This window comes from Lasioglossum baleicum, chromosome 14 (assembly GCF_051020765.1).
Source record: "Lasioglossum baleicum chromosome 14, iyLasBale1, whole genome shotgun sequence".
Lineage (NCBI taxonomy): Eukaryota > Metazoa > Arthropoda > Insecta > Hymenoptera > Halictidae > Lasioglossum > Lasioglossum baleicum.
Window position 1 is genome coordinate 3,799,427 of NC_134942.1, and position 20,826 is coordinate 3,820,252.

Consider the following 20,826-nt stretch of genomic DNA (forward strand, 5'->3'; position numbering starts at 1 on the left):
AATAACCAAATAAATTCACGAGGAACTACGAATTGAATCGTACGCCTAACAGAACACAGATTCGCAGACGATGCGACGCAGAGAGATTGACGCTAACTCTCCAAATCAAAATCCTCTCGCTGGGAAAACTAGAAAATTAAACAAGACACATTCATTTTCATCATTGTCAATGCACAGCGCGTCGCAATCTAGGAAATCTCGTCATCGAAACAATTCGACGCTGTGTATGTGTTTACGCACGCCATTTAGTTGGAGAGATTTGGATGAAAATACATATTGCGTGGGAAAATTAACATTTGTACAATTCTGTGTGGGAAACAAGCTCGGGATACGAAAGTGTTAGGATATATCAACAATATGAGAATGTTGCAAACCATAATCACCAGACTGAGGATTTCGATGCAGAATAAAAATTGTCTGCAATTTTATCTATTTCTTTTCTAAAAAAAAAAAACCTGAGAAACGATGCAATAGTAATGTGGACGGATGAAGGAGTTTAAGAATGCCAATGTGCTAGTCTATTGAAATCAAAATCAAAGGAAAAACAATTCGTGTTTTGCATAAAAATCCGCAGTCTGGTAATGAGCGTAGAGGAGATCAGCTGTATCATCGTAATGCTGGCGCGCAGCCGGTCTTAGACTGCTATTATTACGTTATCACCCGCCTCTCTTAATCGTAAACCACGCTGGGCGTCGGATTACGGTAACGTTATCTCGCGTTTTGTTGTGAATCATTTCTCTGCAGTCTAGAGCATTCTATTCGGATGAATTTTCCTCGGGAACTGATCGTCGACGTAACTTGAAAATTACGTGACGACAGTTTCCACCGGGGGAATGCCAGAAACACGGAGACGAATCTGATAAATCCATTAAACAAGAGTAATGAAGTGTTCATCTCGTATGAGTTTAATTTATTCTTAGAAGAAGAGTCACGTTTTTCTACTGCTATAATGTCGTAAAGGGATTAGAGTACTTGAACTGCGCGCAATTACGCTACCGTATCCTTAACCGCCTGGTAACTAGCCTTAGCCTAAACATTGGTTTCATACTAGCTAATTATCAACACTACAGCTACGCGTTATGGAAGCAAAACTGTTTCAATAAATGATCTACTACCGGATAGCTCATTCCCAAAAATGGCAATCCCGACAGGATTGCGATCGCGATAGTAGATTATTTATCAGTACGATAAATATAGAATACTTCATTAACCATCATTCATGAATCAACATTAATAAACTCAATGAATAACTTTCAAACATACCAATAAAAACAGTATACATGTAGTCGCGGGATCGCGTGGGATCGAATCAACATAACATAATTGCTCCACGAATATTTAAGTTTCGTTAACAAATAGAGACTACTACTCTATCAGTCAGCAATGCTTTCGACAGTCAATCATCGATTCGAATAATCGCGTCCCGATCCTTACTCGCTAATCATATCCTAACACCTAATTACTATAGGAACGTTCACCATAAAAATTGGCAATACGGTGAAATAATATATATATGTATATATAAACTCCGCGTGCTTGTAACCTAAATTCATAAATCTCGATAAGTTCGAATTAAAAAGGCACGATTCGAGGTTCGGTCGCGACGTGTGCAACAAAGAATCGTGAAAAATCAGTACATGTTCGTTCGGTAGGATGGTTAAAATACAATTATTTCTGGAGATCGACGAGCTGGCTCGCTCGCGTTATTTGTACACAAAGGCTGTGGCCAGACAAGCCGTGCCTCTGTTTGTACACAACTGTGCAACTGCTGGGTTACCAATTGTACTGTTTCCCTCCCGTCGACGTTGCCGAAAATCGAATCGACTCTTCTCGCCGGGTTTGCTCGTCCGATTGATCCAGATTTGCATATCCGAACCAACCAAGACAACAGCATAAGGCCCCTTATACATATATATCTAAACCTTACTCTCTATAAAATATACAAAATACGATAAATATAAATAGAGTATCGAAATTCTAGAATATCGAATCGACCCGAATAAGAGCGAATAAGAGCGAGACGAAGTGTTTTTTCCGGAAACCGTGCGGCGATCGCTTGTGTACCAAGTGTTTACGTGTTTCGATCAGTGCCATTTCGAGAGATCGTTATGGCGGAACGTGTCCTTTTTAGCACCCGGGAACATTCCGCAAAAAAACACCGTCGCCTGGACAGAGCGACGATTCGGCCACCAGCCGTCCGAGACAAAGAACGGTAAACAGAAAACGATTTGAACTATGTTTGGCGTGGATTACCTTGAACGAATGACGGTCGAACACGCAGGAACGGAGAGTTTTGCGCACGTGCACATTCTGCGAACGAGATCTAGCAGACGCTGATCGTGGGACCGTCAGTCCTCTTATCAGCGTTGCGCTGTTCTGCTCGAGATTCGAGTTCAATGGAAACCGCTGGCTTATTCTGATCGATCAGAAACATGGTACATGCTTTGAAATGCTGTTAAAAGTCAGAAGCGAGTAAAAATTGGATATATGTCGTTCATCAGCATCGCCGCACGTTCAGACAGTTAACGCTTTATCTACCTTGCTTACTTTAAAACTGAGTGCCACAATTGTATTGAACATTGATTGTATTGAAAATAGACTAAAAGGTATGAGAATGTTAGAAAAATGATGTGTTATTAAATAATCTGTTTTGCCAAATTTTCAGACTATGTTACTCGAGCTATTTTATCTATATTGATCGATAGGTAAAGCGTTAACAACTCCACTCCGGAAAGGAGTTCCCAGATCGTGTAAATCTTAATAGAAAAAAGAAGCTGCCGTTGAAAATTCGCTGAACGCAGCGAACGTAGTCTGGCGTTGCAAATAAAACAGGACCACGTTTCGTCGCGGATAGAAAAATCACGTTTCCTAATTCTAGTCAGATTCGTCTTAAACAGGAATATTGAAACTTAGTTTCGATAAGTTTAGCAAAGTGTGTTGACCGGGGTCAAGCAATACGACGTCAGATCGGTGTCGTATTGTCACGATCTCGCCCTTCATGTTCTATAAAAGATATTCTTATTCGCATTATCACAGAACTCGTTACAAAGTCTTTGTTGAACTTCCTTGTTCTCTCTCATTAACATCTAAAATCCCTTCGAAATGAATACCGTACTAGTAAAGATGTCTCCGAATTCTATGCTGATGCATTCAAACTCTGTCAGGGTCAATGCGCGTAAATATACGTACACACAATTTAAAAAAAGAAAATAAGAGAACGAAAAGTGAAGATGGGCTGTGTGATACGATGTCGTATCAAATGCTAGAGCTGCAGATTGTTAGTCTACGAAACGAGTCTCTCTCTCTCTCTCTTTCTTGTCACGGCGAAATCTGTGGTTGCACGGAAAAACGTCGCATGTCGCAATTTCAAAAAATCCTTTACGTATTTAGCCGCGAAACAGTCACGAAAATAAATTCGGAACGCTCTAAAAAATAATGCAATTTAACCGATGTCCTCGGTCAACGCATTAGCGATCAAAACTTTAAACGACAATATCTCGAAAGTGAAACTACCATGCGACGTTCTTCCCGACAATCACAGAAATACGCGCTTCACTCGTTCGTGCATTATAATACGAAACACACCTATCTCTCTGGCAATGTATGGCACCATAGTGTGTATAAATAGTTCTTACATTATAAGATCATTGGTAGTAGCTTTTCGGTCTCCCGATGGTTCACCTGGCGAGATATCGATCGCGGTCTCTTTGACTGCTTCGAAAAATCCTATTTTTATATTTTAGATGTAAGGTGCAACGAGTCTACGTTGGAAAGTTTTCGAATTTGTTTTTCGGTAGCCAAACGAAATAATCGACTATGTATACTAGAGATTTAATTTATCAGAAAATTGACAACCCTGAACTGCCACATCGAAAAAATAAATGGCGCACGGAGCAAAGTCTTCGATGGTCGCGTTATACTGATAACCTAGTGGATTGCTTTTATCGTTGCACCTGGATGATTGTTAGGTAAACGGTATCGTTTTCAACGATGCGGGAAAACGTAAGAGAAGCCTCTCTTCGGTAAAGTAGATCTCTGGGCCGATCGATCGATCAGCGCACGGTAAAACCATGTTTTCTCTTTTATCGAACACTACGAATATGCCTGGTGAACCGTCAGTGTATATCGGTTTCTGTTTCACTTCGGAGGATGAGAGACGGTAACGATTACCTGGCCAGCAGCTGTTACCGTGATCATTCGACGTTGTCGAAATTGTTCAACTCCAAAGGAACCTTAACGATACCATGGTGTGTCTCTTCTAGTTTCGGTGGCACGCAAGAGATGACACGGGGACTTTTGAGAGATGCGTGCCCCGGGTGTCCTTTTTACTTGACACGTCGCTTGCCCGTCGAGTTTCGCATGACCTTGAACGCGTTCGCTGTCGCTATTGTAGAGGAACTCTTAGGGCTCTTCGGACAGTACTTGATGGTGTGAGCCTCGTCGCCGCTCACGCCGCAAATCGGACACGTGTACGCCCTAACGATAACAAACAATGCGAAAAGAAAACTGTGTTAATTAGCGGTTAGACCAGCTTGCGATCGAGTTAGTCAGAGTTAGCAAGGCTTCAAATTATTTCGGTGTATGTCCACGGTGGACGATTTTACTTTTTCAAAAAGAAAAACTGCCGATCACCTTGAAATCTCTACACAAATTACCTCTGAGCAATAACCTTGAAGAAAACTAAATATTTTCGATTGCTTGTATAAAATGAGACGATACGTTGATGAACGCAGTGCAAGAGAGAACCGAATGATGAAATGTAAATGAATCTACCTCAAGACCGGGCACCGCACTTTGCCTTCAGCGTCCTTGAGCAAGTGCTTCTTGTAATAGATCTCCTCCTCGCCATTGTTTCTGCAGAAAACACATTCTGTGGGCAAGGGTTTCTTGTTCTTTTTGCGCCGCGGTGTCGTCTCTAACGTAGCGCTATCGTCCGGGTCTGGACAGTATTCAAAATCGCGTCCATTATGGCGGAACTCCTCCATTACGTCCTCCACTGAAAGCATCGAGCAAAGTGTTATGGCGATAGTACATCATCCGAAACCGGGTGAAAAGGACTATCAAATCTGATATATTCGTTGCGATTAGATCTCTCTCAAGGATGACGCAAGCGTGAACGTTACAACGACATAGTTGTCCGACGCTATTCGGAAGAGAGGGAGACTGAAATATAAATATATACATCCATCGATTCGGTGATCGACTAGGATAGTTTACTTTTGTCGCGTTTTCGTGGGTCGTGGGTTCGACAGAATGTAAACCGAGAAAAATAACGGCCGCGGTATCTGGTTTCACAGTTTGTAAACAGAATTGTCCTATTTTTCGAATGACGCAGATACGGACACCGGCGAGGGGTTAACGCTTCACCCGGGCAACTAATATCGCGGTCGTTTAAAATCCTGACTGTCAGGTGCACGAACCTTAATTACATGCGACTACAATTATCCTTTTTTCATTAATTCTACGTCGAAGCGAACGGCCGCTGGACCGCTTTTCCCCGAATCCATGAGTCAGCGAACTATATTTACTGCTGAGTGGCCGCGATTCGAATTGTAATAAACGTTATGATTTTTTTTCTATACATTTCCCGAGCGCAGAAGGATTTAATGAATTTCGTGAACGCGGTTCGGCGAACCGTAGGCCGATAAAACTGTTCCGGGAATCGTCGCCGCGCCGGCACACCATTTTAGAATACAGAATTCCACTTATCGATTCGTTTGTTTACAAACTACCGAAGGTGGCTGCCAATCAGATCGCTAAACGGCGACGCACTATGAATTACCATCGGACAATATCGTCTAAAATGTAGTCGTTTGATTTTCGAGACAAATAATAATCTACTTGTATCTGAATCAAAATATTCGATTTTTCAATCCGTTGTCCCTTTCTGTATGAACATTTACGCATTCGTAGAATTCTTTTCGGGCTTAAAACGATTAGAATTTCTTTCCTGTGTCAATAAATTCGAAAATAAAGTCAGATTTATCCTTTTAGTGGTACCCTAACAATTTTAGTCGCGTGCTTCAATTTCCTCCAGTGGGAAAATATCAATGACGATCAAAAACAGAGATTTACTTCGATTTCAAAGAACTTTCCGTTATTCGCAACTCGTGTAAGAACTCCTACGCATTTCAAAAATAAATCCACGTCTGTTAGGGTCCCATGAACAATTTTATAAAACCCTTATACCACCACCCTTAAGAATCCCATAAAATCAACCTGATTCAGTCGCAGGGACCGCAGCTACAATAACAAAATCATGAGAGACGCAATACTTCTTCGGTGTCCTAAAAATCCTAGTAGAATTCGGTTTACCCGTCCGTGCCACGGTGAAATATTAATTTACAAAAACGAAAACCCGTGAAAACGGAAACGTGCGGGTAGTAGAGATTTCCCTGTATTTTCATCGCGGACTTGAATTATAGATTTTCCACGCGGCCGAATAAAAACAGATTTCATCGTCGGCTTCCATCGCGTTTCTATGGAAACAAATGATCGTCGATGACAGTTTACGGCAAGCGGCAAGGAATCAATAGCGAACAAGAAGTCTGTGTACAAACCGGCGACGGTTTTTCAACGAGCAATAAAATAAAAGCTTCTTCGGCGACGAACGCGAATTATCCTGTCCTAGAGAAAGTTCGAGAATCACCAAGTAAATTGAAACAAAGATACCGACGAACAACAATCTGTGAAATTAACTGAAACGCAACGAACGAGAACCGGCGCACGGCGATTCTAATGAAAAGAAAACGCCGTTAAACGTTCGCGACGCAGAAGGATTACATTACGCGTCGCAACCTGACCCGTTCAATTCGAAGTCGTAGGCGAGGTGCATTCGAAGAATTCCCGAGAATGATTTCGTGATCGAATAAGATAGATCGTCGCGTGCCATCGATCGCGTGTTACGAGGAAGTGCGCGTTCGATCGAGTTCCGGTTACGTTCCCCAGCTGAGGAACATGATCGGTGATTCTTACTTACCATTGGGCTTCGGCGGGGCCGGTAAATCGAACCTGAATTGGAACAGCCGTTTTATCTCTTCGTCCAAGCTGCTGTTGAACGGATAAAACACGTACGACATTTGCGAAACCTGCATGGTCTGCATGGTCATGATTTTGGTCATCGTGGATGATCAAGAGGAAAGCAAGACACTGAATGTACACGCGAAAAAGGACGCACGGCGGACGATCGTGAAACGAAACAAAATAAAAGCTATGTTACTGACAACACGAAGGCAGAGTCCGATCGGGCGAATGTTGCGGGCGCGAAGGTGTCAACAAAGAAGAGCAACGAGAGATCCGACTTGGTCGGGTTTAGAAATTCAACTGCCGACTTGCCGACGAGTGCCGAGCGGCTGTGGATGTCACCGTGAGTCACGAACGCGAAGAAAGGGTCCAGTGGTGGGGGTACCGGCCTGCTTGGGCCCGGCTTCGTGTGCTAGCTCTACCCATGATTCCGGCAAGGATGGAAACTGGGTAATCTAAATCTAAACAATCTACAGTTCTAAAGGATCGCCGTCGCGTCGCTCTCTCCTAGGACGACGGACTATTTTTTAAATTGGCTTAGAAGCCCGCGACTTCTTCGTAGTTCAAATGTATCTGAACTTACAACGTGTCTCGCGAGTTGTTCGAACATCATACGCGTTCGAATGACTAAAAATTAACATATCTTTGCCAGTATGTACCAGATCAGTTACGTGACATTGTAACACAGTCGAAAAACACTGAAACTAGTCACATGACTCGGCCGTGATGGAAGCGTGGGGAGATAGCGTCGTAGAAGGAAAAGAGTAGAGTGGGGGGCAAGTCTTAAGGGGGTAGACTCGTTTCCAGGATTGCAAAGAAGGGGTTTTCTGATAATAATGAAAATAGCTATCAAGTTTCCGAATAATGCAAATCGTAAATGTAAAAATAGGACTTTTGAGGGCGATGGCGCACCCTTTTAATCCTGGAAACGAGTCTATCCCTTTACCTCGCCGACAATCAACTTACCGATGCGATGTCCTTGAAACTGTATCTCGCTGACAGCGTTGTATACTCGCCGATACGTTTAGATCGCCGACAATCATTTCACCGACAAAATTGTGATCGGCACACTTGCGCGACGCACTGGTCGCCAACGTGAATTTTTGGTTTATCAGCTGTTGTAGTTGTTAAAGAAATCTTTATATTAAAAATCGGTTTCTTTTGACCGGTTACATTGCAAGGTTTTCTACGTGTTACGTTCATTTTTCAATCTATAGTTTCTGATAGATATTGTATTGGAATATAGGTATACAATAAATCACTCTCGATTAAAATATGAAATAGTTGTATCTCTGAAGGCACGTTGTGAGGCACGTCATTGCTGTTTGACAAACTCGACAGAAGTGAGGATCGCTCTAGAAAAAAACAGACGACGATCTAAGAAACAAGTGAGAGTTGAGGGTCCCATGACGCGGACAGCATAGATACAATGTATCATTTGTACAAGCGACCGAATGTGCCTACTAAATAACAGTAGATTAGTTTTGTCAATTTGTTTCTTAAATCAATTCCAACATATGTATTGTTCACCCCAGGAAATCTAGGCTAATGATGAATCTAATTGTAAGCTAAATCTAAGCTTTCTAAGCTAACGAACTTGGCCGTATTTTGTTTGATCCCACAACTTTTTACGGCCATAGGAACTTGGCCTCTGTTTACAGGATGTTTTTGTTGGGATTTTTATTTGCAACATTGCAACACGACCAACGATAGGAGATTAAAACAGTGGCCGTGTGCTTGTAGCGTTGATCTGCAATCTGGTAATGCTGTTGAAATAATTTTGAACAGAACGCAATACTGAAAAAATGTGGCGCAACCTGGAAATTGTTACCGTCAATTTCAATAATATGACTTTTCGAATCGTTCAATCAAATTCCATTCGATTCCGAATAATAGAAGTGTAGTTTTCGAGTGCACTCCGATGGCAGCTCTCCAGGAAAATGGCTCTTTCGTATAATAGAATTTTCCACGATATTTGACCTATTTCCCCGGAATCTAAAGGAGCAAATTCGATAAAATATATGTATCTGCGAGTGGTCCTGAAAGGCTACTAAACTACGTTTCAAGCAATTGAAATAACTCATCGTGTACCGAGCGGTTTATTAAACATCGCGTATCTACACGCAAAATCGCGTATCCAATTTATTTCGTAATATTGGCAGAGTACTCCAGCAAAATTTAATTGGAATCGCTTTTGTCGGTCTTGGAAAAATGGATCGTGAATTTCGGCAGTTGTCCATAGGGCGTTGGAAAGCTCGATGTAAACGAATGGAAAATTGCGTTAAACTTCGGCGAATTTGCCTAACTAACCGAATCACCGGCTAACTAAATTCGCTGTGGACGTGCGCGGAAATCAGCGATTTAATTGCAGCTCGGTTCGACTTGCATTTTTTCCGAAAGGCCGGAGAATGCCTTCGTCGAGCGCTGTTCCCGCTGTCACCCGGTGACAGTATCGTTTAAAATTTCAATTAAACAAAAATCGTTCCCGGCCGAGGGAAGGATGATCGGGCTGGAATAACTGTATCGACGCGTCCGTTCCATTCGGCTCGTATGAAACGCTTTGATGTTACCGCACGGAGGCCGCGGTGATACATACATTGTATACTAAATTCAAGGCTGGAAGAAGCTAGCGAGTTTTTCGTTGTTTCTTTCTGGTGACGGTCACCGATCGATATTACGAAATTATCGGGCAGAGTCGAAACAAATTTCTAAAATAGCAGCTGACGCGTCGCATCAACCCCCTGACAGGGGATGACGAGCTGATTCATCATTATATGAGTTCGTTGTGACCGTTCACACCGGACAAATTGCACACGAATTAAAGAGGCAAGAATTATCAGAGTCTAGTTTTCAAAACGTGATTGAATTCGATCTACGAACAAATGGAAGGGTTGGAGGGGGTGCGAATGAAAGCCAGATAAGAAAAGAGTATTCACTAATCTTCATCTTTATTGTTACTGTGTAAATATGTAGGCACTGAACAAATAATGTTTCATAATTTGTTTACAAACATTTACATTTACTGATCTCCTTTTTTTCTTTTTGTTCAATCATTGAATTATTCTCTGCGAGCAGCTTGACGACGCTGGCCAAGTCCGCTTTAATCCCGTCTGCTCGAATCGTTTATTTGTTTCTTTATTTGTGTGTTTCCTTCTTTCGTTCGTTATCTTTACTTATTTCCTTTTTTTTTTTGTTCCATTATTCCCCTTTAATCGCTCTTACGCGTAAATACCGTTATCGTCTTTCAGCATTGTATGCACTCGACCGACAATCTCTAATTACGATCTCGAATATTCCGTCAATATATATATATAATATATGCTTATATATTTATATATATATATATATATTTATATATATATGTATGTTCGCTTCATTTTTTCTTGTATGTATACTTTTATTCTCTATCCGCTAATATATTGTTCTTCTAGTCTAAAAATTACCACGATTATTAAAGATAATATATACTTCTGGGAAATTATAATTAAAATAATTGTAAGTATAATAATATGTCAAACATATATGTCCTGTGTCCATGTGTAGTATGAGTGTCAGGGGGGGAGGAGGATGGACAGAATGAAACAGAAAAATCATGGTCGCTGGTTGAGGAATGGGATATGGTCGAAGGGATCGAGGGTCGAAGTGAAGAAGAAAAGAGAAAGCGAAGAGAAGAGAGCGAGAGAGAGAGAGAGAGAAATAGATAGAAGGGGACGCGAAGGAAAGGAAGAACTAGATAATAAACGCAAATACTAAGCTTTGGCTAATGAGAAACAATTGTTCCGCGACGAGAACGCGACACGTCGTTCGCCGATCAGTCGATTGTCGTCGCGTTCCCCGACGATTTCTCGAAATTACAGTTGATACCGTTCGGCGAAATCAAACTCGCGGTTGAGAAGCCTTTGAGAACGATGGGCCGCGGGGACGGGAAATCGGATCTCGCGAACCAGTGGAATTTGTTGAAAAATTAGGGTCCGTTTCGAACGAGAAATCGTAACAGCAGAGAAAGCAAGAGAGAGAAAGGACGAGAACGCGCGGATAGAAATGAAAAGGAATAGGGTGAGGGGGTAGTACAGTGGTCGGTAAGTGGTGGTTGGTGATGGTAGTGGCGGTGGTGATGGTATTGGTGGCGGTGGTGGTGGTGGGGTGGTTCGAATTGTTTCATCTTTTTTTGTTTTTCGCGTTTTATATCGTCTAACCGTTTCAGCCTTTTCTTCGTGTCTCAGGTATAAAACTAAACGGGCGATAAAGCCTTCGTGTAAAACTATACTCCATATACTTTGTTCTCTCTCTATTGTGCTCAAGTGTAACAACCTCGTTTTTTTTTTTTTGCTATACATGCGCGTATTTTTTTGGTTTTTTGTTCATTTATTACAATGTCTTTTTCGTCATTCTCCACACGTGTTCCCCACTCGTCTTCATCCTCCTCCATCGGCATCATCTTCGGAAGCGCCGTGGTTCCTCGCACATCGTGGATGATCGGTCTACGCCCGGCAAACTTCATCATCATCATCATCATCATCTTCTTCTTCTTTTATTCTTGTATACGTATACACACACACACAGAGGGTCGTTTCCCGTGTACAGATTGGAAAAATTGACAGAGGACTCGATTGCGTTTTGTTATACATGAGACACTGACGACGGCGCTGCTCAGCTGCGCGGCTGCTACCCTCCAACAACAACAATCAACAACAACAAATGAAACCTTCGCTCTTCACGTTTTTTCTTTTTAATATCTGTTTGTTTTTCTTTTTCTCTCGTTTGCTGTTTCTCCGTTTCTCCGCGTTCCCACGACCGCGTATATCATATGATCATCATTATATTTCATCATCTTCCCGATTCTATATATTGTATTTTATTATATTATACTATTTCGGTATTCCCGTTTTAGCTTCCTTTCATTCCTCTCGTCTGCTCTCGCTTGTTTCTCGTGCGTGTCCGATCGAGACGACACGTTCGTTCCGTCTCTCTCTCTCTCTCTCCCCGGGTTCCATTGTTCCATCAAATCCCGCATTCTTTTTTTCTCTATCTCTCGCCTATTTTTAATTTAATTATGATCTTCGTATATGTCGATGTCGCGGTGGTCCGTTTTGGAATAGCTTTATATAGTTTTTTTTTTTCGTTTTTATTATAAATATAATCATACGTGTTGGCATATGCGTCGCTACGCGCGCGCGCAAGAACCTCGACGGTGTCCGTGCACACGCGCGTACACGTATACAATAATAGGTCAATGCGAGTTTTTATTCTTTTGCTTGATTCGTTCGTAACGAGCGCGTGTAATGCAACGTGTTTTCTGTTTCCTTTTTGTTATCCTTTGTGTTTACATATGCTTGTCTCTCTCCTTTTGAGTTCGTATGTGTATATGTGTGTGTGTATGTGTATATATTTGCGAATTGTATGGGTGTTCGGTGTGTGTATGTTCGTGTGGTGAAACAGTGTATACTAGGAATGTACATAGTGTACGTAGATATAATTAGGTTGTGTATAAAACGATGATACATACTAATAATTCATTATTTCGTTTATATCAAACGACACATAATTATGATATCGATTTTTTTTTTATCATTTAGTCTCATGGTACGATGCGCAACGGCGGTCCGGGGGCATCGTGTCGCCGAATAGGCTACAATAATAGTCTTGTCCTGTCTTCTCGTACAATTGTCGATGTACTTCCGGTCGATCCCGCCTCGGCCGCAGGATCGCGCGGCGCTGAGATTACGATTATTACAAGAACCTCCCAAATGAATGGCCATCAGTCTTTGAGTTTTGTACCGGTGCCGCGCGGGAAAGCTTGTCCCGCGCGCACGCACACACGCGATCTCATCGTTATACACGTGCTTATACTTCTTTTTTTTTTTTTGGACTTTTAATCGTTTTCTCGTTTTTTCCTTGTTTTCTCCATTTTCTCTCTTTCTTTCTCGTCTCTTTGTCTTCGGTTAAAAAGGAGCAAAGAAAGCGTCGCGAACGGCGTTTTCTCTCTCTCTCTCTCGGTCGAGTCTGATCGATCGAAGAGGAGTCCCATTTCAATCATCGACGTAGATATTGCATCGACACTATTTCTACTGACAAGAAATCTCATCTATTCTAGATCCAACCGACACAATTTCCATTGATAACAGCTTCGCGAGATTTATCAGGCTACAGAACATTCATCAGCAATGGTGTACCATCAGTCTCATCGGTTTCGCACCTTGCAACCATCTGCGGATGAATGGCGAGTAAACGATTATTCTCAAGTAAGTTGATTTAATTATTGTATTTAATTGTCTGGTACGCGTGATCTTAAGGAAAATGGGTATAGTCGGGACGCAAAGGTTTAATCCTAACTCTATGTATGTCTATGATGCGTGGAAATAACGACGCCAATTAGAGACACGAGTATGACGGTTTTTATTTCGAATACTTTACCTTCTAAAGAAACGGTGTGAAGTGAAATGTGAAAGTTATGTTTTGTATCGAATTTATTCGCTGAAGTATTTGATGGATCTATGTTCGAATGTGACAAGGTTTTCAAATGTGGTCAGAGCTGTTTATAGCTAGAGCCAGTTGTCGATCAAATTTCAAGTCGATGAAGACAATAGTTCGGTGAGAACAGTGTCGGGTGAGAGATTTATTGAATCGTTGATTGAGATGGGACCCATCGAAGAAGGTTTGACCGTCGACTGTCTCGGTGCTCTGACAAATGTAGTTGACGAGAGAGTGGCACGGTCGATCGATGGATCGTTTCCTCGCAGTGTCTCGATCTTTCGCAATTTTCTTATCTTACAAAGTACGGACGCACCAGCACTGAGAGAGTCGACGACGAGCGCGACATGCGTACAGTACATTAAAAAACGGAAATGATCGTCGCGTTGTCCCCGGATAAAAAAGAACTAACGGGCATCTTAAAAATGAAAAGGAAAAAGACTAACCGGTCGTTCACTTGGTGTCCGTATGGACGGCAAGAAGATAGGAAATTTTTCCAAGGATCAATGGGGGGCCCGATCTACATGCATGTATTCGTGCGGCACGCAAAAAGTATAACGTACGAAACGACAAAAGGATTCGAACCGACGGAAAAAATCAAAAAATCCTCGAATTCTTTCGAATCACATCGTTCTGTTTTACTTAGTTCGTTTTCTTTGTTTTGTTTTTTCGGCGACTGGCACACGCAGCTTCGTTCGCTTTCTTTTTTCTTTTTGTCAAAGGGGTGGTTTTTTTCGTTTTTTCGTTTTATCTATCTTTTGTTCGGTGGCTCGACGTTGATCCTCAAAAACATGACCATCCATTCTGGACAATCCGCGTTGATTATTAATATTAAATATTAATACTTCTAGTCGTATACTCTTGCTAGAGTAAAAGTGGTCTTGTGGCGTCCCGATTAATCGAGCTTTCGTTTCACCGGGACGTTTTGCATAGGCAATACAGAGTGCTTTCAGCGCATGTATTTCTTGCGTTCTTGATATGCGATATAGTACTATAACCTAACAAAAACTTGTCCTTACATTTCTCATTTGGTATGTCTTAGTCTTATTTTACATAAAAAAGGAGTGAAAATAATTAATCAATAATATTAATAATAATAATAATAATAATTAATAATAATAATAATAATAATAATAATGATGCGAATGAACGAGAGAGAGAAAGAAACTACTGGTCACTTATAAATGTACAAGCGTTCGCGATACGAGAGACGCAATGAAACACGGACGACGGTTCTTTTAAGTTAAATGAGCGATAATTAGAATGAACAGATCTATCCCTCGACGGTGTTCCAACGGTTCCGCGAATTAAAATTACCGAATCGGTGCAGGAGAAAAAAATGGTCCTGTCGTGTAAAAAAAGTGACGCTTATATAGACGCGCGGTAAAACGATCGTGTCCCGAGCACTCGTAAAGTAATCAAAAAGCTCTCGATTTGTTCTACGTGTACACACATTGTATATATACTTCAGTCGAGCTACGAAAAATAAATGATGCGATCGCTAAAAATAAAAAAATAGGAAAACAGAAAAGAGAGACAGAGACAAAGAGAAATACAGAGGGTGAGAGAGAGAGAGAGAGAGAGAGACAAATAGACACAGAGAAAGAGAGAGTGAGAGAGTGAGAGACAGACAAACAGAGTGAGAGAGAAAGAGAGTGAAAGAAAAAAAACAGAAATGGGGTCTAATGGTATAAAATAAAAACGGAAAAAAAGAAATTGTAAAACAATTTTTCTCGCGTTCCCGGGAAAATACTACTCTGTTCCTCGTCGCGCTAACTCCCTCCTTGGCTCGCGGAGCGATCTATCATTTAAACATCTTTATCAATTAGTAGTCAGTCGATTTTTAGAATTTTTCTCTAGAGAAAAGGGATATATATATCTATATATATAATATATTCCGTAATGTATAATATATATATAAATATATGCATAATGTTCTCGCGTTCTCCATGCACTCCACCCGTTCCTATAATAAACCTACGCTTTTTTTCTGTAATATATATAGTATACACCTCCACAGTATAATCGCTTGCGATTTGCTCTTTTTTTTTCCTCGTCGATCTCCTTCCTCTTTCGTTTCCGTCTCTCTTCGTCTCACACATCCACGGTTTTAATAATCCAACAAACACACTCTGTTTTCCGCCTTCCCGACCCCCATCCCTTTGTTTCCCCTCCCCCTCCCCCTCCCCCGCACCACGCGTTCCCATCGTTCGCTCTCACAGATTAATTACACACGGAATATCTCTCCTCTCCTCCCCTCGGAGATTACTTTACAAGTAGTCCTCTTCCTCCTCCACCTCCTCCTGGTTCTCCTTCTCCTTCACTCGTCGCGGCGAGTCCTCTCTCCGAAAGAACGCAACTAAAGTCTTTGTTATCGTCGAAAAATATCATATATCGAGAATACCTCTCTACTATACTATTAGTTCTTACAATAGCGTGTGTGTTAGCTTCCCACCGTTCTCGTTCTCGAATCCCGTGTCTCTCTCCTCGGCCACCCACCCTCTTCTTTTCTCTCCCTGTTCCTCGAGCTGTGTGTCTCGCGCGCGCGCGGGCAACGTACGGTTTGCCCTCTTCCGATATATAATTCTCTCTCGCAATTCTTCTCTCCCCGTTCTGCACGCGTTCTCCGTTTGCTAATTCGCGGTTCGCAGAGTTGCAAATTCGCGGTCCAGCCACGCCGGGAGCCGCGAGGACGACGAAACGCTTGCTGATCGCGCGGAGGCGGGGGTCGAGGCCTAAGTTACCCCGTCTAGTTTTTCTCATCGATCATGATCGAATCGTCACAAACTGTGTCTCAGAATTTTCTTCGAGAAATCTCGGGCCAAAGAATCTCATTGTCTGATTCTAATTCTCCGAAATCGTCTCTCACCCCAGATTTCCTCCTCGTCCTTGAAGCCTCTAGCTGCCAGCTAGGACACGCGAAAGTTGCGAGGACCGATTCGACGTTTACGCCTCAAATGAAGAAACCAGCACGGCCCGAGCCGGTTCTCGCATAAACGCCGGCAGCGAAAGGGTTGAAACGGTGCTCGACCACGACACCGCAGGCTCCGCACGACTCGGCAACATTACAAGATTAATTTTAGGTCTCGCTATTGCACCGATATTTACAATGGACGTTTGATACGCGCGTGCACCTCCTCTCTCTTTCCACACCCGGGACGTGGCAGTCGCCCACGACACATCGATCCGGCAATCGTCGCTTAAATAAAAGCCGCTTAAAAACTCTCTACAATATACATATATAAAAAAGAACAGAGGAGGAACAAGAAGAAGAAGAAGAAGAAGCGGAGGATGAAGAAGAGACAGAAAGCTAGAGAGAGAGAGAGAGAGAGAAATGGAACGAGAGAAAATCATGGAAAAGAGAGTAGAAGCGCGGGAGACGAAAGGAAAGCTGTCTTCTGTTGTTCCGGAAAAGTAAAAAAAGAAAAAGCCGCGGGTTGTTCCGCTTTCGAGATCGCGGCGACGAGAAACGCTCCGCTCGTTCCGAGGTGCCGTCTACACGGTAGTTTTTTTAGTCGTCGCTACTCTTCTACACAGGGGGACGTAGGGGTGTTGGGGGTTGGGTGTTTGGGGGCGGGTTGGTGGAGGGTGAATAATATTGTCGCTCTTTACGTGCTACCATACAGACACATGCGGCAGAAAATAGTCTAGGCATACTTCTTTTTTTTTGTTTTGTTTGTTTGTTCGCGATACACACCCCACGCGCATCGTTATTCAAAAGGAACTTCGATTGAACGCTTATTACACGTTTCGTTTCGTTTCATTTTGTTCGCGTCTCTCCCCGTTCTTCTCGTTTCTCGCGCGAGTCTCGCTCGCGTCGTTCCTCCTGGCCGGAGTGATCCTCGACGAAGGAGATGTATTGTAGATCATGAGAGAGTGACCGACCAGGAAAGGGAACTCGCGATCGACACGCACGCTCCATCCCCGTGTTCTATCGGCTACCGACGACCGTTGTTCCGTTCGATCTTGAACAAGCGAACCCAACAAGCGATTCCGAGGCGGTCCGGAGAGCGGGATCTCTGTGTTCTCTTTCGTTTTCCTCGCAGCGTTACTCTCTCTCTCTCCGGAGCGCTCCGTCTGCTCGCGTGCGCGCACGTCTCTCCTCTGTTTCTCTCGACCTCGGAAAATATATTATTATCGCTCGATAAACGGCCGGGGTTGCATCCTCCTGCGTGGAGACGGGCCGGGCTGAAAGGCACCACCCGAAAGGCACCACCGGGCGTGGTGAGCTCGAGAAACTTTCGTTTGCTCGGCAAGATCGGCGCCTGGCGCCGGACCCCCCCGGTCTTTGAACACCGGCCTCCTCCCCACTTCTCCCGGGTGCAACTCCTGCCTAAACGGTGGCTAAAGACGACGACGACGACGACGACGACAACGTTCGTACACGCGAGATTGTCTAGAAGCTACTCTCTCTCTCCGCTGGCGGATCGTCGACGAACGGGAGGAGGGTAAGAAAAGGCAGCGTCGAACACAATGCTGTCGGACGCAAGGCGAGACGCGAAACGGTTTTCCTCGCGGTTCTTCTTCCCTCCTCCATATCTTTCCCTTTTGCTTCTCCTTCGTCTCCTACTCTCACACTCCACCTTCTCTACCATTAATCCTCTTCGTCGTCTTTGTTCTACTTCAAATGAAAATCCGTGAGATAGCGAGTAAACACGTTCGACGAGAATCTGCGCGGGCACAGCTCGAACCTGTTGTAGCTAGCGCTCGGTGCACGGGGATTCGCCGGTTGCAGATAAGGCCTGAATAGTTAGGGTTTGTTGTTGTCGTTGTTTAACGACAGCGGGTCGGTGATCTTCTGCTGTTGCTGCGGCGGCTGTTGTTGCTGTTGCGTCAGCTCGCTGACCGCACCGCCGCTCATCAGCTTCGCGTTGTTGTTCTCCGTGCTCGGCACCTTCGCGTACTCCCGTTTCCGTGGCATGTTCTCCGTTTTCACGATCGTGATGTCCGGGTTGTTCTCGAGGACCGAGGTCGCCGCCTTCGAGACCGCCGTCGGCACCTCGATGTAGCCGCCGCCTTCTCGTTTGATCGTGGTCGACGTGGTCGGTGTCGCTGTTGTCGCCGCGTTCGCGTTGATCTTCTGCAGTATGTCGTTCACCGAGTCGTTGTTCTCCGGGGTCTCGTTGTTCCCGTCGAACGCACCCGACGCCACGCTTAGGTCCCCGGCCAACGAGATCCTGTCCGGACCTTGAAGCGTCGACAGATAGGTGGCCAGCGTGTGGACGGTCACGTTCAGCACCTCCGCCGCGCGAAACAACGTGATCTCCTTTCTCCGCAGCTTGGCCAGAACTTCCGCCGGGCCCGGCTCGGACCAGAAGTCCCTTACTCTGTGAACAAACGCACCCATTGGCTCAACTGATCTCTAAACGACTGCACAGTAGGCTATTTCATATTTTATGATTATCCAGATGTATCAAATCTAGCCAGGAAATATTAAAATGATTGCACAATATAATTTATAATGATATGTTAATATGTATCGGAAAATGTAGTTCAGACTTTGTTTACTCTCAAGTCCTGTAGAGTTCGAATTCTGTTGAAATGCGGTGTACCATGTCTAACAATGCTATTTAAAAAATCAGTATTGTTATTTTCCACTATTGAAGATACACTTGCAAATTTCTCTCGTCCACATTATGCCTCGTTAACCTTCTAGACCTCCATAATAGCTAACACGCCATTTTATCTCTACTCCGAACTTCAACTAGACTTTTAACATGTTACACCACTTTATACACCGTTAAGTTTTATCGAAATTGAACGCTGGAATCGTAAGCTATACGAAATTTGCATTCACCTAGGTACGACAGCTACATGCTGCCCAATAATGCAAATTTCGTTCAGCTTATCATTAAAAGTAGGACTTTTGAGGGGGACAGCGTTTTAGATAAAGCCTGGCCAACACGCGGCCCGCCGGGCGATTTTATATTTCTATTGAAACTTTTGTTTCTCGTTGTATGTATACAAAAGATATTAAGTAAATGAAGTGTCATTTTTATAATGCGCAAATGCGACTACGAACTCCAGTTCTATATGTGATATCTTTGATATAATTGAGTTACAGTGCAACAAAGAAATGAAACAAATCTTTGCGTCTTCATCAAAAATTAATTTCTACAATACTTATATTACATATTACATCCGAGAGAGATATTCCAACCTAAGATATTTTGCACAACGAGTTCTAAGTGATTTTGGGTCCATATATGTTTGTGAAACATTTCTTCGAAAATGAAAGTTACAAAGAGTTCATCATATGCTTCATTAACCAATTTAAAAAACCAGCTAACAAAAGATATTCCAAGTCGAACATAAATATAGATTTACAAAAATTACGTGAAAGAAAGGATAAACAAATATCTCTCGTTAATTAAGACTCGAGAGTTAATTATATTGAATTGTAGTATAACAATAAAGTTTTATTCATTTTGTATTTGTCATTTTTGATAACCATGTTTACCTACATTCATCAAAGTGGCCCGTGAAACCATTTGGGTTAGCCAGGCCTGTTCTAGATCGATCTTTATGACTACCGAAAAACCCCATCTTTGCATTATCGAGAAATTGGTACACTCCCTTCTGATATTAGGTAATTTCACAGTTTAAATTTCCGATCTACTGTACACGTATAATTGTTCCGATAAACGAGAACTCGTCGCAGCGGAACATACGAGACGGCGCACAGTGGGAAAAGTGACCTAACTCGATTCAAAAAGAAATAACTTTCGATAGAAATGAGGTAGAGCGATGAAATTTTTTAAAAATTAAAGCTGAAACTTTGCAGAATATGGGAAAAATAGGGAGATTACGGTACGAACGGTTTTTTACCTTGAGAAAATTCGTTAAACTTTCACAATTTCAAGAAAATGTGGTTTCTCCGTTACCACGGGCGGAAAAAATTTTTTTAATTTTTGCTATATATATAATTTCCCGTAGATTTCTTCACGCCGATTTCAAATTTGGTTTCAAAATTTGTCTACAACCTCAGGATTATACAAGAATTCGATTTTTGTGAACACAACTTATGAAATCAGTTTTTCGTTGAAATGATTTGTTAACCCAGCAGTTTCAAGGAGTATTGTATTCGCATATATAAAACACATTAATCATAATCACAATGAAGTATTTGAACGTTTACTTAAAATCAGCGTGAAAAAATCTACGAGAAATGATGTGTCACATGTTAAAAAAGAATTTTTTCCGCGCGTGGTATTGGAAAAACCACAATTTTCTTGAAATTGTGCAAGTTTAACCAATTCCCTCAAGGTTAAAAAACGTTCGTACCACAATCTCCATAATTAATGCATATTCAGCAAAGTTTCAGCTTTCATT

At 42.6% G+C, this 20,826-nt stretch overlaps 2 protein-coding genes across 8 annotated transcripts in view; both read right to left on the bottom strand.

The window, feature by feature from the left end:
- Positions 1-81: 81 nt before the first annotated feature.
- Nanos (RNA-binding protein nanos) lies at positions 82-9,819 on the bottom strand. The gene is made up of 3 exons (XM_076438086.1): positions 6,980-9,819; positions 4,774-4,996; positions 82-4,476 (listed from the first exon to the last, which is right to left on the bottom strand). The coding sequence occupies exons 1-3, from the start codon at positions 7,119-7,121 to the stop codon at positions 4,326-4,328; spliced, it is 516 nt and encodes a 171-aa protein (XP_076294201.1). The 5' UTR covers positions 7,122-9,819; the 3' UTR covers positions 82-4,325.
- A 137-nt stretch (positions 9,820-9,956) lies between these two features.
- LOC143215710 (uncharacterized) overlaps positions 9,957-20,826 on the bottom strand; it is a 137,141-nt gene continuing 126,271 nt past the window's right edge. For all 7 annotated transcript variants that reach the window (XM_076438075.1, XM_076438080.1, XM_076438078.1 and 4 more), the window contains one exon: positions 9,957-18,821. In XM_076438075.1, coding sequence (XP_076294190.1) covers positions 18,245-18,821 — 577 coding nt within the window. In that variant the 3' untranslated portion in view covers positions 9,957-18,244. The remainder of the gene's footprint in view (positions 18,822-20,826) is intronic.

Bases quoted from the DNA above. Each gene is read 5' to 3' on its own strand.
- Nanos (XM_076438086.1), bottom strand. From the start codon at position 7,121: ATGACCAAAATCATGACCATGCAGACCATGCAGGTTTCGCAAATGTCG. The intron at 4,997-6,979 runs GTAAGTAAGAAT...CGATGCTTTCAG, and splicing joins GGCCCCGCCGAAGCCCAATG to TGGAGGACGTAATGGAGGAG. The intron at 4,477-4,773 runs GTAGATTCATTT...TGTTATCGTTAG, and splicing joins GTGCGGTGCCCGGTCTTGAG to GGCGTACACGTGTCCGATTT.